Source organism: Dipteris shenzhenensis, chromosome 33, assembly GCF_047967505.1.
Source record: "Dipteris shenzhenensis isolate YYH24624 ecotype China chromosome 33, Dip_SZ_1.0, whole genome shotgun sequence".
NCBI lineage: Eukaryota > Viridiplantae > Streptophyta > Polypodiopsida > Gleicheniales > Dipteridaceae > Dipteris > Dipteris shenzhenensis.
In genome coordinates, this window is record NC_141628.1 from 5,581,780 (window position 1) to 5,605,358 (window position 23,579).

The 23,579-nt window shown below is 42.1% G+C and overlaps 1 protein-coding gene across 2 annotated transcripts in view; it reads left to right on the top strand.

Moving 5' to 3' along the window:
• Positions 1-23,342, top strand: part of LOC147879580 (DEAD-box ATP-dependent RNA helicase 22-like) — a 102,538-nt gene extending 79,196 nt beyond the window's left edge. The window contains exons 7-8 of one of the 2 annotated variants that reach the window (XM_087372028.1): positions 3,988-4,039; positions 23,065-23,206. In XM_087372028.1, coding sequence (XP_087228154.1) covers positions 3,988-4,039; positions 23,065-23,096 — 84 coding nt within the window. In that variant the 3' untranslated portion in view covers positions 23,097-23,206. Of the gene's footprint in view, positions 1-3,987; positions 4,040-23,064 lie in introns of both variants that reach the window. The other variant, XM_087372030.1, reaches the window with a different exon arrangement.
• Positions 23,343-23,579: the final 237 nt, after the last annotated feature.

Below are 23,579 nucleotides of genomic sequence, written 5' to 3' on the forward strand. Positions count from 1 at the left end.
TTTGATATGCTAAATAGTATAGTTGAGATGGGTCTAGTTTCTTACTTTCAAAAGCAACCAATCAACTTACAGCTCACTTTTGGAAAGTTTGTTAAGATCAACTGCTTTTAAGACTAGGGTAGTGGCTATCAATTGCTTAATAAGATCAAAACCTCTTTCAGCTTCCTCAGTCAGAGGTAAAGGTACTTATCCTTCCCTTAAGTTGATCCTTCATTGGTACTGCAATTGTGGCATAATCCTTGACGAATCTCTGGTAGAAACCTGAATATTTGAAGTTCTTCTAGAGTCATTGGACTAGGCCACTATAGTATCATTAATTGACCTTAAGGGCATTGCTTTAAAACGGTAATGACCTTTATGAGCTCTAAAACCAGTCTTAGGTAGATGATCCAGATGAACCTTTACTTAATGTACCCATGACTTTAGGCAATCTTACTAAAGTACTGAGCACCTTGCAACTGGTCAAACAGCTCATCAATGTGAGGCATTAGGCGCTTATTTTTAATTCTCGCCTTATTAAGGGCACAATAATGTATGCATAATCGAATGGACTTATCTTTCTTTTCAAGTAAAAAGATTTGGGGCAGCCCATGGAGAACTACTAGGCTGAATCTATCCTTTTCTAAGCTACTCTAACAGGTATTGCTTTGTTTCCTATTCTTCCCTTTTACTTGAAGGAACGGTAAGTTACTTTGGAGATAGAAGCAACTTTTGACACTAATCCTATCCTATGATCTACTGCTTGCCCAAGGACTAACCCACTAGGAAGCTCCTTACAAAAAATGTCAGCAGGTCATGCAACAAAAAATGAACCTTAAAAAAAAAACTGAATGCAAATAATTTTCACCGATAAAAAGAACATCACAAAGCAATACCTGTGCGTCGTTCTTGGCCAAGTGCTCTAGTTTTTTACAACAAATGAGAGGATTGTCATGTATGTTGGGATAAGTGTGATAAAGGGCTTGCTCTATGGTGCATGTGTGCATCTAGGGGAGTCACATGTGTGTGTGTGTGTGTGTTGTAGTGTCTGGTGTGTGCCTTAAGTGATGATGTAAGCCAAAGGCCCCCACATGGGAGGTTCCTTTGATTTAGGCCAGTCCCACTGATGTAGGGGCTGATTGCCACTGATGTAGGGAAGGTGCCTTTGATCTAGGCCACCTTCTCCCCATTTCTATAAGAGAGAGTCACCTCTCTCACAATCAATAGTGAACAACATTTTTGGTTACATCTTGTGCTCTCACTCCTCTTCCAAGATGCATCTATTCTATCCCACGTGTTTCTACATTTGGTATCAGAGCTTTAGGTTCTAGATCTAGCTTAGCCTAGCATTAGATGCTCTCTAGTAGGAATTCTTAGACTTTTTCAAGCTTCTACCATCTTCACCATTTCTTCCCCAAATTTGTGAGAGCTTGTTCTCCCTCGTCGTTTCACCATTCTCCAAGCCCTTTGTGCTGTAGCACAATCTGTGTAGGGCGCACCTTCAACTCGAAGCTTGTCGCGAAATTGTGCCTCCATCGCCTGTGCCAACAAGAAAACAGTCCGCCGATGTATCGCGTAATGCCGCCTCTGTGGTCACTCATTTTCAAATTTCTCTGAGCACGAGTTGGGCGACACTACAAGCAAGCTTCTAATGAAGTTTGAGCTCGTTTGGTTAAGCATTTGAGGAGTAACAGACAAAAGACCAGTTGATTTTGCTAAGCTTCTATATGGCGACCTGGCACAACATTGTGCCTTTTCGTGCTGGTAGCCCTGGTCTGGTATACTAGTGTTATTTTTGCATAAAAATCCCCTTGAATAGAGCTACGAGCTATGCGAATTGTGGCCTCCAATCTACCTTGGTCTCTGCTGACAGAATTCTTCATATTTTGGTCAAAGGGTGTTGAGCAATCACCATAAGTTTGGGGCTTCTATTATTTACTACAAACTTTCATTGTTTTGCTTGTACTTGAGTAGTAGAACTCAGTCATGGAGCTCATGAGTGTCCTTATACTTTGCATTTAGAATGATGACTATGTGATTCTCTTTGACCATGATTGATGAGTACTTGAATTGTAAACATGACTAAGCTCGAGCAAGTAGAGAAGTTTGATGGAACTAGTTTCCATACTTGGCAAACAAAAGCTAAGTTTGTGCTTATGAAAAAGGGGATATGGAATGTTGTGAATGGAAAGGAAAAGAAGCCTATAAAAGAAGAAGCTAATTGGTTGATCAAAGACAAGAAGGCTCTTGCTATCATTGCTTTGGGATTAAGTGACTCAGACATTCACCACATTGATGGCTTTGAAACTTCACATGAAGCTTGGGATCATCTTCACACAGTATTTGGTGCACAAGGGAAATGCTTCAAATATATCTTGCTTATTAAGTTCCTTTGGCTACAATTGGAAAAGGGAATATGTTATTCCATGAAGAACAACAACTCCAAAGAGAATGAAGCATTTCTTGTGAAGAAGGGCTACTTCAACAACAAAGCAAATCTGGTTGAAGGAAGAACTCCATCAGCAAATGAAGAATCAAACTTGGTGGTAGAAGATAAAGACTATGCTTTTTGAGCACTTTGTCTTTTGAATTTTTGTTTATCATCTTCTTTGCCTGGAGTAGTACTCCAAAAAGAATGTCATATGTTTTGTCTTTTGTAAATCACCTCTGGTCACCATATGATGTAGGCCATGTGATATGTGTTTTGTCTATCCCATTTTTGTGAACCTCACACCCTTGGGAACCCTTGCTAGCATGAGATCCTAGCCATAGATTTATTTTTGACCACCATGAGATGGCATGAGAAACTATGAGACTAGATGTATCCTTGACATTGTAAGAGTCAAACCCTTGAGGGGGGGTATGTTGGGATAAGTGTGATCAAGGGCTTGCTCTATGGTGCATGTGTGCATCTAGGGGAGTCACATGTGTGTGTGTGTGTTGTAGAGGCACATCTAGTGCTATGATGTGTCTAGTGTGTGACTTAAGTGATGATGTAAGCCAAAGGCCCCCACATGGGAGGTTCCTTTGATTTAGGCCAATCCCACTAATGTAGGGGCTGATTGCCACTGATGTAGGGAAGGTGCCTTTGATCTAGGCCACCTTCTCCCCATTTCTATAAGAGAGAGTCACCTCTCTCACAATCAATAGTGAACAACATTTTTTGTTACATCTTGTGCTCTCACTCCTCTTCCAAGATGCATCTATTCTATGCCACGTGTTTCTACAATGTATACCTCTATATTGCTCAAATATATCATGATTCTCTAGCGATATCTAAAGCCATTGTTGAAATCGTGTCTTTCAAGTTGGTCAAGCTGGAAAACCTAATTTGAAACCAAAGGAAAATTTTAAGCCTTCAAGTTCTCAAAAAATACAGAAGGGCCCTGCAGATAAGAGGTTGCTATCGAAACATAGTGAATTATTCTAGTAAAGATCATATTGCCACAAACTGCCCAAATCAATCACAAAGGACTAAAAAACCATTTTGATAAGGTTAAGCAACCAATGAAGTAAGTTGATAGTGTCCAAGTATTGACCATCCCTCAAAATTCTAAATACAAGAAGGTAGCTTAAAAAGTTATGGGCGGCACTATCATCGACTATAATCTTAACTCTCTTTCCATTAAGAATCCGATGCATCCTAATCAAGTCATTGGGACCAAATGTGGCTGCCATATGGCTGAAGTGAAGCAAGCATATGTTTCATCCCCATGGAAGCTTCTATTTCTCCTACCGAAAGAATCCCTTGCCTCTTGAGACTTGTCTTGTTCTTTTTTGGAAGGAACTTCTTGATAAAGATCTTCTCAAACTTCAACGAGGTACTAGGAACATTCTACTTTTGTGCATGTTCATCCACCACTTGCAAACTTTGCTGCTTAAAGATAAACTAGCTTTCTTGTAAATTTTCTTCCTTTTCTACTTAGGTGTGAATTATATTGTTTGTAAAATTTATATTCTTGGGTGTTCTAAGTAACAATTTGTATGTTTCATGATCTTTCAATTTAGGAAGGAGCTTTTAGTAGGAAGCGGAGCTTTCGAAACAAACTTAAGAAATCGGGTATGGCTGGATTATGTATCTTATTTCATAGTCTCAATTGCCTATGTAACTTCCATCTGTTTGATAATATGTTGCAATGATGTGAAAACAATTTTCTCCCTTATTATGTGGTATGTTAAAATGAGATGGAATTAAAGCCAGTCAATTACTAAATGCTCTTTTGAAATTTGTTTGAGGAGACACTAGTGGATGATGGCAACAAACAATTTTACATACCTAAGTGCAAAAATCTTGACATTCCATGCTACCTCACCAAGCCTTGCATTTTTGAAAATCAATCACTCAAAGCACACTTGCATTGGCATGTACACAATCTTGCAGTGAAGGTATGAATGCTACTTCGTGGGTCCACTCTCACTTAGTTGGTCCACACCAAGTTGATCAAAGAGGCGCTCCGTATCAGCTCCCATAAAAGAGCTATTTGAAACAAGTCACAAGCGTCATCAAACTCAGGTTGAATCACCCACAACTATTGCTTCTCTAGGTATTGCTACATATCATCCACAAACACCCCAATAGAAATTAGATTGTATGTACAATATTTTAACCCCTGCTCCTTTCTCCCCCCATTATCACCTCTCTCATTAGGATAATGTACCTCCTATTAGATGTTGGAAAACAATACAAAAGAGTTAGCTACATGTGAGACATGAAAAGAGAGAAAACTTATGGCTGTGAGGATTCTTGCTCATTGCCTAGGGTGCCTTGTAAGCAAGTGCTAAGAACTAGTGTGCGCTCTGATGACTAAACCAACGGATTCCTCAATCCTTGAAACTGTAAAATACCCCTACAAGATGTGCCTTGTAGAAACTCTCAACCTAAGAAGTATGCCTAGTGAAGGCTCTAATATTAAGAGGGTTGTCCTCTAAACCAAGTTGCAATGGGACCGACAAGAGTGTTTCTATAAAACCCACATAGGGCAATCCAAGATGTCCCTGCGGATGGCTTTCTCCTTGTATACCACCCATATTGGTAGACGCCTTTAGCACAAAGGATATGACATTGCTCACTCATATGAAGCTTCTCATTTTGGTACATGCCGATATGGAGCCGCCCTTTAGCACAAAGCATATGGTAGTGCTCACTTAGGATCATTGCGAGGAGGACACTGGTGAGAAAACAAGTATACATGAGGTTTGGTTGCTTGGTTGGCAAAAGGACATCTCACATTCTTTGTAGAGATCATCTCCCCCACATACTTGGTGGATGGGGGGCTAGTTATGAGCTAAGAGATTCAAGATTCTATGCCACTCTCCCAACTGTGCCTTGTGTTTTCTGCCAAGACCATCTAGGAGATGTTTGGTAGCATCACCATCACTGGGAACATTTGGACTGCATGTTGCAGCCTTGTGGTGGGAGGTGATGGGTCTTGTGTGAATGAGGGGACAATTGTGAGCTAAGAGATCCAAGGTTCTACACCACCCTTCCATCTGTGCCTTCATGTTTTGTTCGGAGACCATCTCGGAGACACTTGCTAGCATCACCACCAGGAACATTTGGGTCACATGTTGCAGCCTTGTGGTGGGGGTAATTGGTCCTTCTGCCAATCTCATCAACACTTGGCTTGATATTATCTATACCTTGCATGCCATCCGGGAGCAAGGTATAGAGGGTTTTAGGAAGATTGTTGAGCAATCACCCCTGCATCAATGGACCAATGCTTCGCTAGACATCTTGCCAGTCTTATGTTGTGTCATTGTTGAGGATACAATACCTAATTCTCCAAAACGTCACTATGAGCTATAAAGGGCTTTATTTGAAAGTGTCCCCCCCCAAGCCTATATCGACGATGATAGGAGAGGGCATGTCGCAAAGGACACCATTCTCACACCATCTATGGTGGTAAGCCGTAAAGTGGACACGAAGTCTCACTTCTATCTTGGAGAATTCACCCCACTACCAGGCCTATGCAGTATCCTTATTCTCATCTTGTAAATTCTCCCTCTATGCCTCTATAATAGGCTGCCTCTATCTCCTGAATGCTACACGTTGCTCCTCTCAAATGTGCCAACGTCTTGTTTCTCTGGTTGCTGTGGGAGGCAACTGTGAAGTTTGTGAGACACGCAAGTTAGGACGAAGCTTGAGAAAGTCGAAATGAATCGCACACTTTTCGAAATACTAAGGGAATGTGGGTTTTGTAGAAAGCCCAAAACCCAAAACCCTAAACCTAGACTAAGTCCTAGAGTGCTACGTGGCATATTGCCACATGTAGATGTGAAAAATTATTATTGCACCAATTTATGTGGGACCCTAGTTTGCTTCATTGTATTGAGTAAGACTCAAGACTCGAACTCTATAAATGGTGTAGGTCCTTACATAATGCTAGATGTTGTGTTCTAGTATACCCAAGAGATGCCTACATAGGAAAATTGTCTTCTTTGGTATAGCCTTAATAAATATGATTGCTTGAAAATTTCCTTTTGTAAAGCCTTCAAAACCAAACTACCAAATGTTTACAAGCTCTCAGATACGGTGAAGAGAAAATAAAGAAAGTCTTTGGGAGGCCTTGTGGGCCTGTGAGACAAGGTACAATAACAAAGTAACTCATACAAGTGACTGTGGGTTGGGGCAAGGGGCTCGCTAGGGCCCTTGTTGAGTGCTATACTACGAAGGAAACTCAAAGCTCAAAACTAGTGCCCATAACATAAAGAACTCAGAAATCTTGAGATGATGAGAGACATGATGGAGGGACATCTAAATGATCCTCGTGCCATGGTAGCTTTCTTGTGGGATGCGAAGATGTCACGTATCTCCCTCTGTCAGGTTGTCTCTTACTATTTCTGATGATCTCTATATCCGTGGTCTCCATGATCTCTGTATCCGGTGAGCCATGTCGAGAGTGACACCTGGACTATGATGGTCCTCTCTGAGTAGAGTCAGGATGGGCTGGACCTCCATCGTTGGTCAATCTATGTATCGTGCATGGTCTCTATATCTCCGACTCCACCGACTCTTCCCGGTGATCCACTCTGCCCTCATCTCAGCTAGCTCCTCCTTCTCCACTCCACTATGTCCTGGGGTTGAGTCAAATGCGTAGAAATCTATGACATGTTGTGCTCGATCTGTCACCGTCTCTTGTGGCACTATCGCCTCTGTTAAGAAGGGTCTTTCTTAGTCACAGCATCTTAATAAGATAGAGACCAATGCGGACCTAGTCATAAGAGTGGATCAGCTGAGAGAGTGGCCAAAACCATGCCCCTTTTGAAAGAGAGAATGGTATCGTCCACGGATCTCAGAATAGGCTGGTCAAGTGCATAGGAAATGTGCCTTGGTCTCCACCTCGATCAGATAGATACCAACGTAGACTTGGTCATGAATGTGGATCAGTTGAGAGAGGCCCAACACCATGCATCTTCTAAAAGAGGCAATGGTATCGTCCACGGATCTCATAGTAGACTGGGCAAGTGCATAGGAAATCCTCCTCTGTCTCCACCTCCTCTAGCATGCATAGTGTGCAGATCTGCTACTCCCTAGGTGTCCCTGTGGCTCTCCCTACCTTGATCCTCAGCTGATGGGACGAGGACCGCATTTGTCCAAGGGCAATCCTCAATGCATGTGAGACTTGTCTGTCCTCCAGGTACTGGGTGTGATAATCACGCCATCCTCTAATATTCTCAAAAGTGGTTGTGATAGAACTGGATCCTGGTAGGGAACTCCTAGTCGTTCCCGCCCCTCCCCAAAAAAAAAAGGGCTGTTGTTTGAGAGAGGGGCTAGGGCTGAGGAGGAACTAGAGGACCGGCTGCAGGGTGCAGCAGTGAGCAGAGTGAGTAGGGGCCAGGCTGAGAGAGGGAAGGGGTTGAGGGATTAGAGGCAAAGACCAGCAGTCCCCAGAGCTCCAGCAGGAGCATATTGCGCGATATCCAGTGAAAACGAATTCGAGATGGAGCACGGCGATGATGACAGTTTATGAAGGTAGGTTTTAACAAAATTAGCACCAGAAAGAGCACACCTGATGATTTGAAATGTTCCAGAACATGTTGAATGCTTCGAATCACACCTTATCTTTGATTGCACGCGCCGAATCAACCATGCACCTGAATGTGCTTTGTCTGGAGCATGAAATACAAGGTCCTTGGCCAATTTTATGTAGTTTTGATTATCAGTCAATAATTTTTTAAATAAGTCCAATATCATTTAAGATCCTCCTCAACCAAATACCCTATGAGGCTGCATTAGTGGATGCTCTATATTTTGCTTCCATGGAGGATAAACAATAGTACTTTGCTTTATAGCTCCACGATATCAGGCCAGATCCAATCATAATTTAATATCCAGAAGTAGACCTATCATCTGAACACCCTGACTAATCACTTAAGTAAACCCGAACAAATTTAGATCATTGCTTCTTTTGTACTCAATCCCATGAGTCATGGTTTCCTTGACATACCTGAGAATTATTTGGCTGCTTTCCAATGGCTTTCTTTCTTATCAGCCATATATCGGGATCCTGCACTGACTGGGCAGTCTGGTAGTGTTCCAATATATCAGGGCCTACACGTTGCCTATATAAGGTGCCATCTACTTCAAGACTACGTTGCTCTTTTGACAATTTCTCACCTGGATTCATTGGTATATTGATCGGCTTGCAATTCTCACTCGCACTCTCACTCTCAATCTTGGAGCTTCTGAAATATGCTGCCTTGCTACCTCTGCGTATTCTGAGTTTTTGACTTAATAGATCATAGAATTAGATCTCGACCTCTTCTGTAAAGTTGTAGATCGCAATCTCAGCTTTCCAACAAAAGAAAGAGCTCCTCAATCCGAGTTCGGATTCAAAAGTTATGGTCGAAATAGTGACTGCTGTTTTTATCCAAGAAAGGTGCGATCTGCTTTTCCCCACTTTTAGCTGGCTTTTCCACTTTATCATGCTTTTCTTGCCATTCACGACCAATTTGCTTCATCACTGGACCATTCTAGCAATAACTTTAGTTCTTTTTAAATCAATCACTCCTTTTCAAGTTCTCCTTTAGAATCTGCAAAGCTGGACCCTCCTTTAAACCTGCAAACTTTCGATACAACTCCCATGTATATATATATATATATATAGGATTTGCTAAATCCAAAATCACTTATTAGTATTTTCAAAACTCAAAATTGACATGAAAATAAATTTTACAAATAACTACTACTAATAAAACTAAAAATAAATTTATACACAAAATATGGAGCGTCATAATCACCCCCTCTCTAAAAAACTGTCCTCAGAGTTTAAAAGAAGGAAACTCAGGAATAAGTGAATCTAAATCTACCCAAGTAGCATCCTCTATAGGATATACATCCCATTTTACCAAAACTTCTACTATTGTTATGTTTCTAAGTTGCTTTGTTTGTGTATCCAAAATAAGTTGGGGTTTAACCTTCAACGTTTCATCTTGAATTCTAGATGTGTCCTTCTTCCTCAGCTTCATCGATGGTTGGATTCATCTCGCCCATCTTAGTCTCCGTCTTGGATCCTTTGACAAAATTGAATTTGGCTTTATTTGGACATTCACATGTCCGATGTCCTTGTTCTCCCCACCTAAAGCACAATCCCAACCTTCATGCCTGTTCAATAAAAGCAGGATCATTTTTCCAAGGAGATGCTTGTTGAACTTTCTGGTTCCCAGTAACTTGATTAGCTTGATCTTTGCTTTGGATGCCCTCCTAACTATAAGAAACAAATCTTTTTTGACTTCTAAGATTTCTACCATCATGTTGTTCCCTCCATCCTTGAAATTTATTGGCACTAGAAAAATCTGATCTTTGTTGGGAAATATTTGAACTTTGAACTCTTGGAAAAGGATGACCTGTTGGAATCATCTTTGTCTTTGTGGCTTTCCGTTCGTTGTATGTTTCTAATTTTTTGCCTTGGCCACATCATCCAAGAAGTCCTTGGATCCAATTCCTTTCATCATGTATAAAAGATTCTCCTTAACATCTTCTACAAACTTATGTGTAAGAGAGTCATCTGTCACTTCAAGTGCATATTTATGCAGTCGGAGGAACTTTTCCTTATACTCATCTACAGAAAGATCGTGCTTTCCCTCTTGAACCTGCTTAAAGTTATAAAATTTCAATTTTTTCTCCGTGTAATAGTGAGGGGAGCAATACCTCTTTTCAGTTGCGGCTCGAAATTCTGCCCAAGTGATAGGTTCACTTGGTTTTTCTCTAACCTGTAGATGAGACTTCCACCATAACTTTGCGACTCTGCGGAGTTGAAGAGATGCAATCTTTGCCTTTCCAACCTCATCAAATTCTCGTAGGGCGAAGAAATCTTCAAGCTCTTCGAGCCAAGCTTCAAGATCTTCTCCAGTCTTCTTTTCACCATCAAATTCTGAAAGTTTTGCCTTCTTGAGCTGATTCAGCAACATCCTCTTCAACTCTTGTTCTCTTGCGAGGTCTTGGACAACTCCCGAGCTATTCTCACTCTCACTCTCACTCGCATCAGACGTCTCACTCTCACTCACACCAAGGTGTTTCAATGAATCTCACTGTCACTCAAGATGATACAATCATAGATGAAAGAAGAATCTCACTCTCACTCTTAATCTCGGAGCTTCTGAAATATGCTGCCACTGCGTATTCTGAGTTTTCGACTTAATAGATCATAGAATTAGATCTCGACCTCTTCTATAAAGTTGTAGATTGCAATCTCAACTTTCCAACAAAAAAAAGAGCTCCTCTATCCAAGTTCAAAATCAAAAGTTATGGTCGAAATAGTGATTGATGTTTAATCCAAGAAAGGTGCGACCTGCTTTTCCCCACTTTTAGTTGGCTTTTCTACTTTATCCTACTTTTCTTGCCCTTCATGCCCTTCACGATCAATTTGCTCCATCCCTGGGCCATTCTAGCAATAACTTTAGTTCTTTTTAAATCAATCACTCCTTTCCAAGTTCTCCTTTAGAATCCGCAAAGTTGAACCCTCCTCTAAACCTGCAAACTCTCAATACAATTCCCATGCATATATATATATATATATATATATATATGGATTTGTTAAATCCCAAATCACTTATTAGTATTTTCAAAACTCAAAATTCACATGAAAATAAATTTCACAAATAACTACTACTAATAAAACTAAAAAGAAATTTATACACAAAATATGGAGCGTCACACAGCCTGGCTTTATTCATTAGTTTCAACTCTTCCTTTAGACCCATTTGTTACCGATGGAAGTCTTTCATGGTGGTAATCTACTAATTCAAACTATCATATTCCTCTTTCATGGCTTTTTGCCACATAAGATTGTCCTTGCATCCTCCTATATTTTAAACTCAGCTATATCTTTCATATTAGTCGTTTATGCGTGCAGCGTGACTCACATTGAGCCTATCAAATGTCCTTCGGACCATTGTAGATCTTTTGGGTCCTTCCTCACTAGTTGAGAGTTGATTCAATAACTTAAGTGGTGTGGAGTAGGGATGCGCTTTATCCCCAAGCCTTTTTGAGAGAATCCTTATTCTTATTAGCACATATTCTCCCCATCTTGCTTTCTGCGCATGATTTGGAACTGGTTTAAGCCACAATATGGGAGCCTATGGCAGCATTAGAAGGATTCTATCATAAGATTCTATGATAGTGGGAGCATGGAGGTCAACCTTGACAAAACCGTTGTTAGGATCCTCATTCATTCTTATTGAAGAACGGGTTGAGGTGGATCGTTGTAGAACCCACATTTACTACCAGGGAGAATGCTTTCAGGCCCATTTTCAGCATGTGAACCTCCTCTTTGACTAATTGGTCTGATCATGAGTTCTACTTGAAGGCCTTCATGATCCTTGGGCTTGCTGTTTGGCAATTTCTTAACGGCTTCTTTTTGGTCTATGAGATGGTGATGCTCTTTTGGGAGAGACTAAAATGAAATCGTTTAGACTTCACAAGCAGTTGTAGCTTGAATGAAGAGATTTTGGACTACTTTTTTATTAGCCTTCTCCTTTAGTGCTAGCCTTAGTCATGGCTGAGTTTGCCCTTCACATCCGGAGTGCCGACAGAAACTTAGTACGAAAACTTTGTATAAAAGTATGCTCAAGTATGTGTGGGTGTGTTGATTTGTATATGTGAGAGTATATTTTTATACTATGGTCTACACCCACTGTTGGGTGTTGATGACGTCAGTGGGGATGTCATAGTAGCTAGTCCTTGCTATGCGTGATGGAGTTTATGGTTTTCAATCTTATGAGTGACTATCGTGAGATTGAAACTGCACTATGTCGTGTTTTTAGAGGATGAGTTTGGGAATTTTCCTAGATTCATCTAGGCATATATGAGATGGTGAATGCCCTCGAAGTTAGGTGTGGGCTGATTAGGGAAAATATTCGAGTTTCATGATAGGGTCCAAAGCTAGTTCTTGGATGGGGCATTCTGATCTCCTTTCTAAGAGTTTCATCCAACATTCTGCAGTACAATAGAGTAATTCGGCAGCATTACGAGGGTCCTATGGCAATTGGGACATGAAGGTCGACCTTGGCGAAACCATTAGGTATGATCTTCAACACTGCCACGAGCCATTCACGCTTGATAAAGAACCAGTTGAGGTTGTCAAATCTTATATGCTTGAAGCGGTATTGACTGGTTGGGGACATTGTTTAGAGTGTTAGGATCGGTTTCTAAGATAGTTTTTGGATAGGGCATGGCGATCTCCTTTCCAAGAGCTGTATTTAAATTCTTTGCTATTACCTTTGTACAATAAATTTTCAAACAAGAAACTTCTTTCATGTAAGATTTCGTACTCTTTTCGAGTTTCTTCTTGTCTAGATATTCTTGTTTGGTTTGGAAATGCCAGCATTCATAAGTGCTTGTAGGCCATCTTCTGGTGGTTCTAGTGATGCCCTATAGGCCATGGTATGTGCCTTGTAGGCATAAGTGTAGGCACTTGTAGTGTTAGTGCCTTTTAGGCCACATAGGACACTTAGTCCTATGTGACGCCTAGGACACTTAGTCCTAGGTCTAGGTACAAGTACCTTGTACTTAGATTTATCATTATCCTAGTTTGACGTGACGGCATTTCTCATCGACCTTTGTACCTTGTACGTGCTCCTTTCAGTCTCATTGACCCTTCAGTGGTATCAGAGCAAGATTTGCTTCCTGCGTCTTTTTTTTTCGTACTGTCCGTACAGATACGTACGGATCGCCGTACGTTTCCTCTGTTTGCTGTCCAAGGCTTCTTGAGTTCTTTCATCGCCACCAAGCGTCTCTTTGTTGTTCCCAGACTGAGGCGACTCCTCGTAGGCTCCAACTGCAGCATTTTCGAGGTTCTACACAGTACCGTGGCCATCAGTCGTCACTTTTGTACTTCCCTTCAGTAGACGCCTAGTTCAAGCGACGCTTCAGTGGATCCAGGCGCCCAACTTCTGTGAACCTTCAGTGACCTCGCATGGCGATCTCCTTTCCAAGAGCTGTATTTAAATTCTTTGCTATTACCTTTGTACAATAAATTTTCAAACAAGAAACTCCTTTCATGTAAGATTTCGTACTCTTTTCGAGTTTCTTCTTGTCTAGATATCCTTGTTTGGTTTGGAGATGCCAGCATTCATAAGTGCTTGTAGGCCATCTTCTAGTGGTTCTAGTGATGCCCTATAGGCCATGGTATGTGCCTTGTAGGCATAAGTGTAGGCACTTGTAGTGTTAGTGCCTTTTAGGCCACATAGGACACTTAGTCCTATGTGACGCCTATGACACTTAGTCCTATGTGACGCCTAGGACACTTAGTCCTAGGTCTAGGTACAAGTACCTTGTACTTAGATTTATCATTATCCTAGTTTGACGTGACGGCATTTCTCATCGATCTTTATACCTTGTACGTGCTCCTTTCAGTCTCACTGACCCTTCAGTGGTATCAGAGCAAGATCTGCTTCTTGCGTCTTTTTTTTTCGTACTGTCCATATAGATACGTACGGATCGCCGTACATTTCCTCTGTTTGCTGTCCAAGGCTTCCTTAGCTCTTTCGTCGCCACCAAGCGTCTCTTTGCTGTTCCCAGACTGAGGCGACTCCTTGTAGGCTCCAACTGTAGCATTTTCGAGGTTCTACACAGTACCGTGGCCATCAGTCGTCACTTTTGTACTTCCCTTCAGTAGATGCCTAGTTCAAGCAACGCTTCAGTGGATCCAGGCGCTCAACTTCCGTGAACCTTCAGTGACCTCTTCATAGTCGTCTACAGGAGTCGTTCTGCTATCGCGACCTATTCAAATCCCCACACAAGACACCTGCAGTTACACACTTATTTCGAGGTGCCTAAGGGCAGTTCCAGTTACACTCTAGTCGCTTTTGCTTTCAATCTGCTGCATCAGCTTCGTGGCCCGTTATACTCTATCTACTGAGGTCTTTTCAGTCTCAGCTATATGCTCAAGGGACCAGAAGCTAATACACAATCAATATTTGCAGTCTTTTACTGTTTTTGGAGAGTATTTGACTGTCAAACCCTAATTTCCAATAGGAAATTTTAGGGCTTTTGACATCTGGACCTTCAACCTGTCAATACAATATCTTGGACAAGGTTGACAACTGAAATCTTTCCAAAAATTGAAGTTTTCAGTTAATTTCAGGTTCAGGACTGTCACATTGTGCCACGTCATCACTCAGGTCAATTAAATTTGGGGCTTTTGTGTTGGGAGCTAAATTTCAGCTGGTGTTTGGGACAGTAAATCATACTTTTTCAGTTTAAAGCCTTGAGGCTATACATTGGGTCAGATTATCAGACATTGAGTCACTTTTGTAGGACATTGAGTCAGATTATCCTTCATTGGGTCACATTTGCAAAAATTTCAGCAAAATTTGGGGATTTTCTGCATTTGCCCTCTTTTTGGCCTATTTGCCCTCATTAAATTTGGGGCTTTTGCTAGATTTGCTGTTTTTGTAGTGAACATTGCCGGCCACAGTCACATTTGGATCAGATTTGCATTTGCCCTTTGATTTGGGTTGGAAATTTGCAGATATTTGCTGTCATTTTTTGGACAGCCAGCTTTTGCAGTGACAGCCTTGAGGCTTTTGGGATTTCAGGTCTCTACCAGGGTATCACATTTGCTATGGCTGGGAACAATCAAGATCTATTTGGCGTTCTTCGTGAAGATGATAAGTTGGATGGCACCAACTATCCGATGTGGTCTTATCTCATGAAACATATTCTTGTTGCAAAGCATTTGTGGAATATTGTTTCTAGGGTTGATCTCAGGCCAGCCAATGCTACAGTGGTTGCCTCTACTGCTGGTCCCTCTGCATGGGGTACTACTCCTGATGCCTCATTTTCTAGCACTCCTGCTACTACTCCTTCAACTTAGGAACAGACAAGATGGAATGCAAGAGATGCAAATGCACATTCATGTATTGCTTTATCATGCAAGAGAATCATTATTCCACACATCCGGTCTTGCAGGACAGCAAAGGATGCTTGGGATAAATTGACTTCTCTCTATCAGATTCGCAATGAGGCACGTGCTGCATATTTGAGAAGGCAATTATAGGAAGTTAGCATGAATGAAGGTGACTCTATGGATGCATACCTGACAAAGGTCAAGGACCTCATGGAACAACTTGCCAACATTGATGAGATGGTGCAAATTTACAGCTTGTCAGTACCACATTGAATGGACTGCCAGATACATATCAAGGGTTTGTTATAACCCTTCGATTAGTGGCCATGGGTAATCCAGAGCACTATTCTTTTGATTAGCTAGTTACTTTGCTTTTGCAGGAAGAGCAAAGTAGAGCTAATAGACAAGCCATTATTCCTGATCATGCATTTGCTTCACAACAAACAGGAAGAGGCAAGGCTTCCAAGCCTACGGGTAAGCCAAAATCTGCGCATAGCAGCTGCAATTCCTCCCATGCATCTAAAAATACAGCAAATAAGTCAAAGAAGAAAAGATGCAACTATTGTCGCAAGCCTGGACATGACATTTCAGAAAGCAGGAAGCGCATTGCTTTGGAGAAAAAGAAAGCAGGATTGACAGTTAATGCCTCTCATGCTATTGAATCCCATGAGCCAAAAGATGCTTCACATGCACATGCTCTTCAGGATGATTGGGCATGGACTGTCCATTGCTCTTTTGATCCCTCCAAAGCTAATGATGCTAATGATGCTAATGATGCTCAGTCCTGGTACTTTGATAGTGGTGCTTCCAAGCATGTCACATCTTGCAGACATTTGTTTCATTCTTTAGCTGATGCACCTCGAGGGGGGACTATCACATGTGCTAATAATGCTTCCTATGCTGTAAAAGGAATTGGAGATGTGCAGCTCACATCCATTTCAAGCCATCCTGTCACTCTGACAAATGTTCTTTTATTGCCTGGCATTGAAGTCAACTTGATTTCAATTTCAGCAATTGCTACTTCAGGTTTCAGAGTAATTTTCGATGGCTACAGATGTCTAGTTTATGATCTTCATGATGACAATGCCATAGTTCTCACTTGCTCTTTGCAGAAAGGGCTTTATCACCTTGATCATCATTCAGCTGCACTTTCTATTGAAGCATTGGCTATTTCAGATTCACAGCTTGCTGAAAGTCATCTTTGGCATGAGAGAATGGGCCATCTCAATTATAGAGCTCTTGCAAAGCTACATTCACAGCAGATGGCAAATGATGTACCTCAGACTCACACAGTTTCCAAACATGTGTGTGAGGGTTGTCTTTTGGGTAAGATGCATCGATTTCCTTTTCAAAAGAATTGTCCAAAACTCTCACAAAGGAAATTGCAGCTAGTACACAGTGATGTCTGTGGCCCAATGAGGACAAATGCCATTGGGGGGTATAAGTATTTCATGACTCTCATTGATGATTTCACAAGATATTGCTGGGTATATCCTTTAAAGGTCAAATCTGAAGTTTTCTTATGCTTTCAGAGATGGCTGAATATGGTTGAGAATGAATCAGGATGCAAGCTTGTCACCCTCAACACAGATAGGGGGGGAGAGTATATGTCAAAGGAGTTTGATGCATTTTTGTCTTCACGGGGCATTATTCACTCATGCACAACTCCTTACACTCCTCAACAAAATTCTGTTTCTGAAAGGAAAAACAGGTCCACAATGGAGATGGCCAGATGCATGCTTAAGGCCAAGTCTTTGCCCAATAAAATTTGGCTTGATGCAGTAATGTGTGCCAACTATGTGCTAAATAGATCACCTACACCGGCATTGAAGACTATCACACCTAATGAAGCATGGAAAGGTAGGAAGCCTTCACTTTCACACATGAGAGTTTTTGGGTCTGAGCAGAGGGTATCGGTTATATCAACCAAATACTGGGAAGATTATTGTCAGTAGAGAGGTGATCTTTGCTGAACATTCAGCTTCTCCTTTTGTGGACTGCAAAGCTAAGCCAGATGTTGACATGTTTGATGCCTTTGAATCTTGATTACCTCTGCCATCATCAGAAGAGGATTTTGACCAGCAACATGAGCCTCTTGCAGGCCCTCCACTAAGCAATAATCAGCCACAACCTCATGCTGATTTGCAGGTTTCTCTTCTGGCACAAAATGATCCCACTACTCATGATGCAGTCATTGAAGAAAGAGCTGTCAATAGACAGCAAAGGCAAGTTCCCAGATGGCTTCTTGATACATTGAGGGACAGCAAACAAGATCAGCCTTTTGCTGCCCAGACAAGATCAGGGAACAAACAGCATGGTCACTTTCTTGAGTTTGCACTCCTTGCTACAGCTTGCAATGAAGAGCCTCTGTGCCATAAAGATGCTTTTGACAGCAAAGAGTGGATGGATGCAATGAGAGCTGAGTTACAATCTATTGCCAAAAATGACACATGGGAATTAGTAGATCTCCCTCCCGGCAAGCATGCCATTGGAACGCGATGGGTCTACAAATTAAAAACGAAATCTGATGGCAGCATAGATCGATACAAAGCCACATCCAGGATTACTACCATTAGATGTGTCATTGCCATTGCAGCTCATCATCATTGTCAAGTGCACCAGCTTGACATCAAGACCGCTTTTCTTCATGGGGATCTGCAGGAAGAAGTCTATGTCACACAACCTCTTGGCTTTGAGGTTGTTAATTCTGAAAATAAGGTATGCCGGCTTAGAAAAGACCTTTATGGTTTGAACCAAGCACCGAGGGCATGGTATGCCAAAATTCATGCACACTTACTATCCCTTGGTTTTCAGAATAGTCCCACAGAACCCACTCTTTATGTCCGTGGGAGTGGATCTAATTTTTTAGTGCTGATTTTATATGTGGATGATATGCTCATCACGGGCCCAGATTCTCAGCAAATTGCAGCTTTCAAGGCTGATTTGCAGCAGATTTTTGACATGTCAGACATGGGACGGCTCCATTATTATTTGGGCATTGAGTTTGCTCTTGTTGAGGGGGGTATCATGATGTCTCAGTCCAAGTATATTGGACAGCTCCTTGATCGTTTTTAGTTTGAGGATTGCAAGCCAATCTCTACTCCAGTGGACCCTAGCTTCAAATTCTCAGCTCATGAAGGGAGCCCACCATGTGATATCACTCTTTATCAGCAAGCTGTTGGATGCCTTATTTATGTCACACCAGACCTGACTTGCAGTATGCAATATCTCAGCTCAGCAGATTCATGCACATGCCCAGTTCACAGCATTGGCAGGCAGTGAAGAGAGTCTTCAGATTTCTCAGAGGCACTCAGGATTTAGCCCTCTTCTATGGTGATCAGGGTTCACTTACCATGCATGCTTACACGGATAGTGACTAGGCAGGATGTTCCGACACCGGAGTGTCACATACTGGCAATTGTTTTTTGCTTGGCAATTCATGTATCTCTTGGCTCAGCAAGAAGCAACCAATAGTTGCCACGTCTAGCTGTGAGGCTGAGTACAGGGCAGCTTTCACCGCTACAGTAGAGTGTATTTGGCTTCAACAGTTACTTACAGATCTTGGTATTTGCCAGACATCCTCCACTATTGTCTACACTGACAGGCAGAGTGCTTTGGCCATTGCGCGTAACCCAGTGTTTCATGCGCGTACCAAGCATATTAAAGTTCACTATCATTATGTTCGGGAGCGGTTGTCAACAGGAGACATAGAGTTGTCCTATCTTCCCACAGAGGACAACATAGCAGATATGTTTACAAAGGCACTTCCTCGTCCCAAGTGCGAAGTCTTCCGACATGCTTTACACTCGGTTCCCTTTGTTACATGATGTGACATTCCTTGTACATTCATAGGTGGCTATATCCTTTTGGATGAACATGTGCCACCATGACCAAAAAATACCAGGTATTCTGAGACGTTTCGAGAGTACTTCAGCCCATCCCATGGAGGGGGGTTTGTAGGCCATCTTCTGGTGGTTCTAGTGATGCCCTATAGGCCATGGTATGTGCCTTGTAGGCATAAATGTAGGCACTTGTAGTGTTAGTGCCTTTTAGGCCACATAGGACACTTAGTCCTATGTGACACCTAGGACACTTAGTCCTAGGTCTAGGTACAAGTACCTTGTACTTAGATTTATCATTATCCTAGTTTGAGACATTGGACGTGAAGACAAGGATTTGAAGACGTCAACTGCATTGTGGGTCCCTCCATTTTGGCAGCATTTGTCTCTTCGAGCATGGCTATCTCTGCAACCATTATATACTTTATCTCGTGGGTATTGCACATATCTAGCAAGTAGCCTGTCAATCCTTACTATGTCTGGACCTGGTAAGTTTCCCCGTGTTGAGTCAAATTAAGCCGCAGGCTCCACTCCTGGTGGTGCCCTTCCGTCAATTCCTTAAGTTTCAGCCTTGCGACCATACTCCCCCCCGGAACCCAAAAACTTTGATTTCTCATAAGGTGCTGGCAGAGTCATTGAAGTAACATCCGCCAATCCCTAGTCGGCATCGTTTATGGTTGAGACTAGGACGGTATCTGATCGTGTTCGAGCTCCTAACTTTCCCTATTGGTGGGTAGGAAGAGCCGACATCGAAGGATCAAAAAGCAACATCGCTATGAACACTTGGCTGCCACAAGCCAGTTATCCCTGAGGTAACTTTTTTGACACCTCTAGTTTCAAATTCCGAAACCCTAAAGGATCGATAGGCCATGATTTCACAGTTTGTAAATCAAAATCATGACGTGAGTGTGGACCTAATAGCATGTGTGCCCGCCGAGCTGCAACTGAACTCCCCTATCAGAGTGTGTCTAGTTGTGGGAGTAAGATGGCATCCTCTTGCAAACTAATAATTCTGATGGCATATCCTTTGTCCTAACGTTAAAGCCCCCAAAAAATAGGGCTCTTTTTGTTGCACTTATCTCTAGATGTCCTCATAGAGTGCCAAGAATGGTGATTCCTGCCCTCTGCCTCTTGAAATCGTTGTGTATTTAGATGTTCGTGGGGGAAGGGGACATTGCAATGTATACATCTGTGGCTGTGGGCCCCTTGAATCGAATCACATGTAAGTATGCTCATCCATGCCTATGACAATGACATGTGATTTGAAATGAGGGGAATAAACCTCCCCCCCCCTTGAGCGGTGTACTTCCTTGTGTGTAGGGTCTCTTTCAATGTGTGGATAGCCATGTGTATTCATGTACTATGGGTAATTCTCTCCCTTTGGTGTGTCTCAATATAAATTATGAAATCTCTCTCTCTTGGAAGTCTTGATGAAGCTCCCATTCCAAAACCAACCGATAAAATATATTGTTTCCACATCTAGAGCACAATGATAAAGTACCGATGGTCCACATGCCGTGCACTGCTATTGTGGTCTTGGATAATAACTCTTCCGTCTTTCTATACAGCCCACTTGCTACTACCTTGCCTCCATGACCTGAAGCTCTCCCTTTGGTTCTCAATCTACATTTATGTAAGGTCTTCATCAATGAAGATGGATGCCCTTCTGATTTTCTTTTTTCATCAAGACAGCCTGTCTTGCTTTTGCATCCTTGGGGCTCTTGACTCCCACCATTTTGAGTTTGAGGGCTCGTTCCACCATCAAGGTCTCTTGAATTGCCTTTTGGTCTTTATGTATCTTGGCTATCTAGCTTTTGTGTCCTTGGTTTGTGCCTCAATCTTGACTTCCATTTCATTTTTTTTCTATGGTCTTGATAGCTTTTTAGCTCCTCCTAGCCCTTTTATTAGTACTGCATTTTCCTCTCTCAGTGCGCATCCCATGTGCATTTAAATATTGGAGCTCTTGTACCTTTAGCTCGAAAGCCTTGATTATGGAGGGTTCTTCATCCATTGAAAGCCTCATGCTCGTTATGCATCTTGTTCTTCTTCATGGCATGTGGCTTCTCAATCCAGCTGTCTAGCTTGCCCATGCACATTGCCAGCATTCTTTCATCTCGAGAGACCCTTTAAGATCCATGGGACTGGTGACCAATATCAACATGATAGTGGTTTGTTACATCCAAAAATCTGGGAAAACTTTATATATCGATTGCAGCATGCATTTAGCTAACTACTGCGCCCTGTCAAGGACTTTGTTACGGTGTCATAAGATTTCCTTTATGTAGGTGCCTAGCTGCTGGGCTAGCGTCCCCAGAAGGGTTTTCATGCTGGTGGCATTGCTGCGAATGATCCCTTATGTGTGCATACACTCGGCAATGGAGGAGCGTATGTTCTTATTTTTTATCTCCCTTGTGGGACAAATTTTACAGAGCCTTGCATTCTGTGGGTTTTGGGTCTTGTCCACTTGCTGTTCTCCACTCTAATTCATGAGAGCTGGTCCTTACTTTACAGATAAAATGCTGTTTGTACCATGACATGTCCTTCCCGAGATAATCCTGCATTTCATACTTGGCCATTTGATTGATTGCTCATTTTGTAGTATCCATTTTCGGCCGTGGGTCTTGCCATAGCGTCCATAGCATTTTCTGCATGATCAGATTTCTGAGTTCTTCTACATCCTCTGGGATATTGGCGGCCGGTATTTCCCAGTGTTCCATCCATTTTGCCCCTTCTCTGTGCCACTGGGTTCTTGTGGCCTCCATTACCTTGCGTGGGGTACTGGTTGCATCCATCTTTCCGAGCTTCTTGAGATAGGCCATGTACTGGCATAATTTCTCACCCTCAAGAGGTAACATCCCTGTCTCTGCAAGCAAGACGAAGTATGGAGTTGTGGCCAACTCATGGATCAGAAAACCCTTGTAGATGGTCTCTATCCTTTTCCAATATGCCCTGGATGGTCTGTGTGCCCAGGTTGGGCAACTGTAGAGCACTACCGTTTGTACGAGCATGGTGTTCAGAAACTTTCTCATTTCCCAGCCCTACAGATGTGCCTTCTTGCATTTGTTTTGAAAGTTGTATAATGGCTTCAACCCTCCCATGCCTCTTCTTTCCACGCGGTCATTCCGCCCATAGTTGTCTCCTTCCAAGGGTTTCCCTTCAAAGAGGAAGGCTGTCTGCTTGTTTCGTGTCCTGATTGTTATGACTTTTGTTTTAGAAATGTGTACTTGTATTCCTGAGAGAAAGCAAGACATGATATTATATGATTGTATTAAGTCTGGTTGATTTTCTTGTACTTAGCTCCTTTTGGCAGCTGAGTTGTACGGTGTTTTTCAAGCATTAATAGAAGCTTCCTTTGTCTGGAAAAGAAAAATTTAAGTCCCTTACAGGATCATTGGGACTAGGAACCACTATCAAAACGATAATAGCTCTTTACATCCATCTGATACAATTTCAAGAAATTCCTAAGTTGTTAGTATGTGCTTAGCCAGCAGGTCAGCCGTGTCCAGGATTTTAGTTTAGTTTAGTTTTGAAACTCGAGATCTGGCTTTTTCTGTGTGGGGTGCTTGCACCCACCAGACATCTCCATGGAGGACTCTTTCCCCCCACCTTATGTATTCAGCACCACCTCAAGGATTTTACTGTGGTATCCCAAAATTTCCTTCAGGCATGCACCAGTTGTTTGGTTGGTTGACTCGTAAGGACGTTTAGGCTGAGGACATTGCTACTGTACTTTTCCCTTATGCGTATGTATGCTTTAAAGTGAAGGAGTGTGTACTGTTCACTTCCCCTGTTGGACAGGAGAGGGAGGGATTGATTGATTTTTTTTCCCCCAAATGTGGCCGCCTCTTCCTCATAACACGTGGTCGTTGCTGAGATGGCTTGATGCTGGTTTGCAGAAACGGCATCACGCCTCAGTTTTTCAGAATGATTTCTTGGTTTCCAAAATCGGTCCAGATATTTCATTGAGCAAGGCTTTGGAACAAACATCTTATTGTCTGTTTACAACCCTTTGCTGTTCTTGCACTATGGTATCTCAAGGTAAGGGATACAAGGAGAAGATGTTATCTCCATCGTGATCATGTAAGAAGTTCAAAAAAAAGCTCCAAAGATGGAGCAACTCATATGTAAGTAATGGCATCTTCATTTCAAAAGCTGCTGTACTTTTGTTTCTTGTCACCATCAAGCAAGATTAAAGTGCGTCTTTTCATGTTCATCACTTGTGTGGGGTTTGCTACTACCATATATCTTTGTGTTTTGTCTCTTGTTTTGTCGATGAGGTCTTTGGTTATTATTGATGGAGAAAAACAATGCTTGTACAAGCCAATCATAGGTAAGGGTGAAGAATTTGGATGGCATTCCCATAATCCTTTACGGTTTGTTCTCAAACGAGTTGGTAGGATCATTGAAAGCC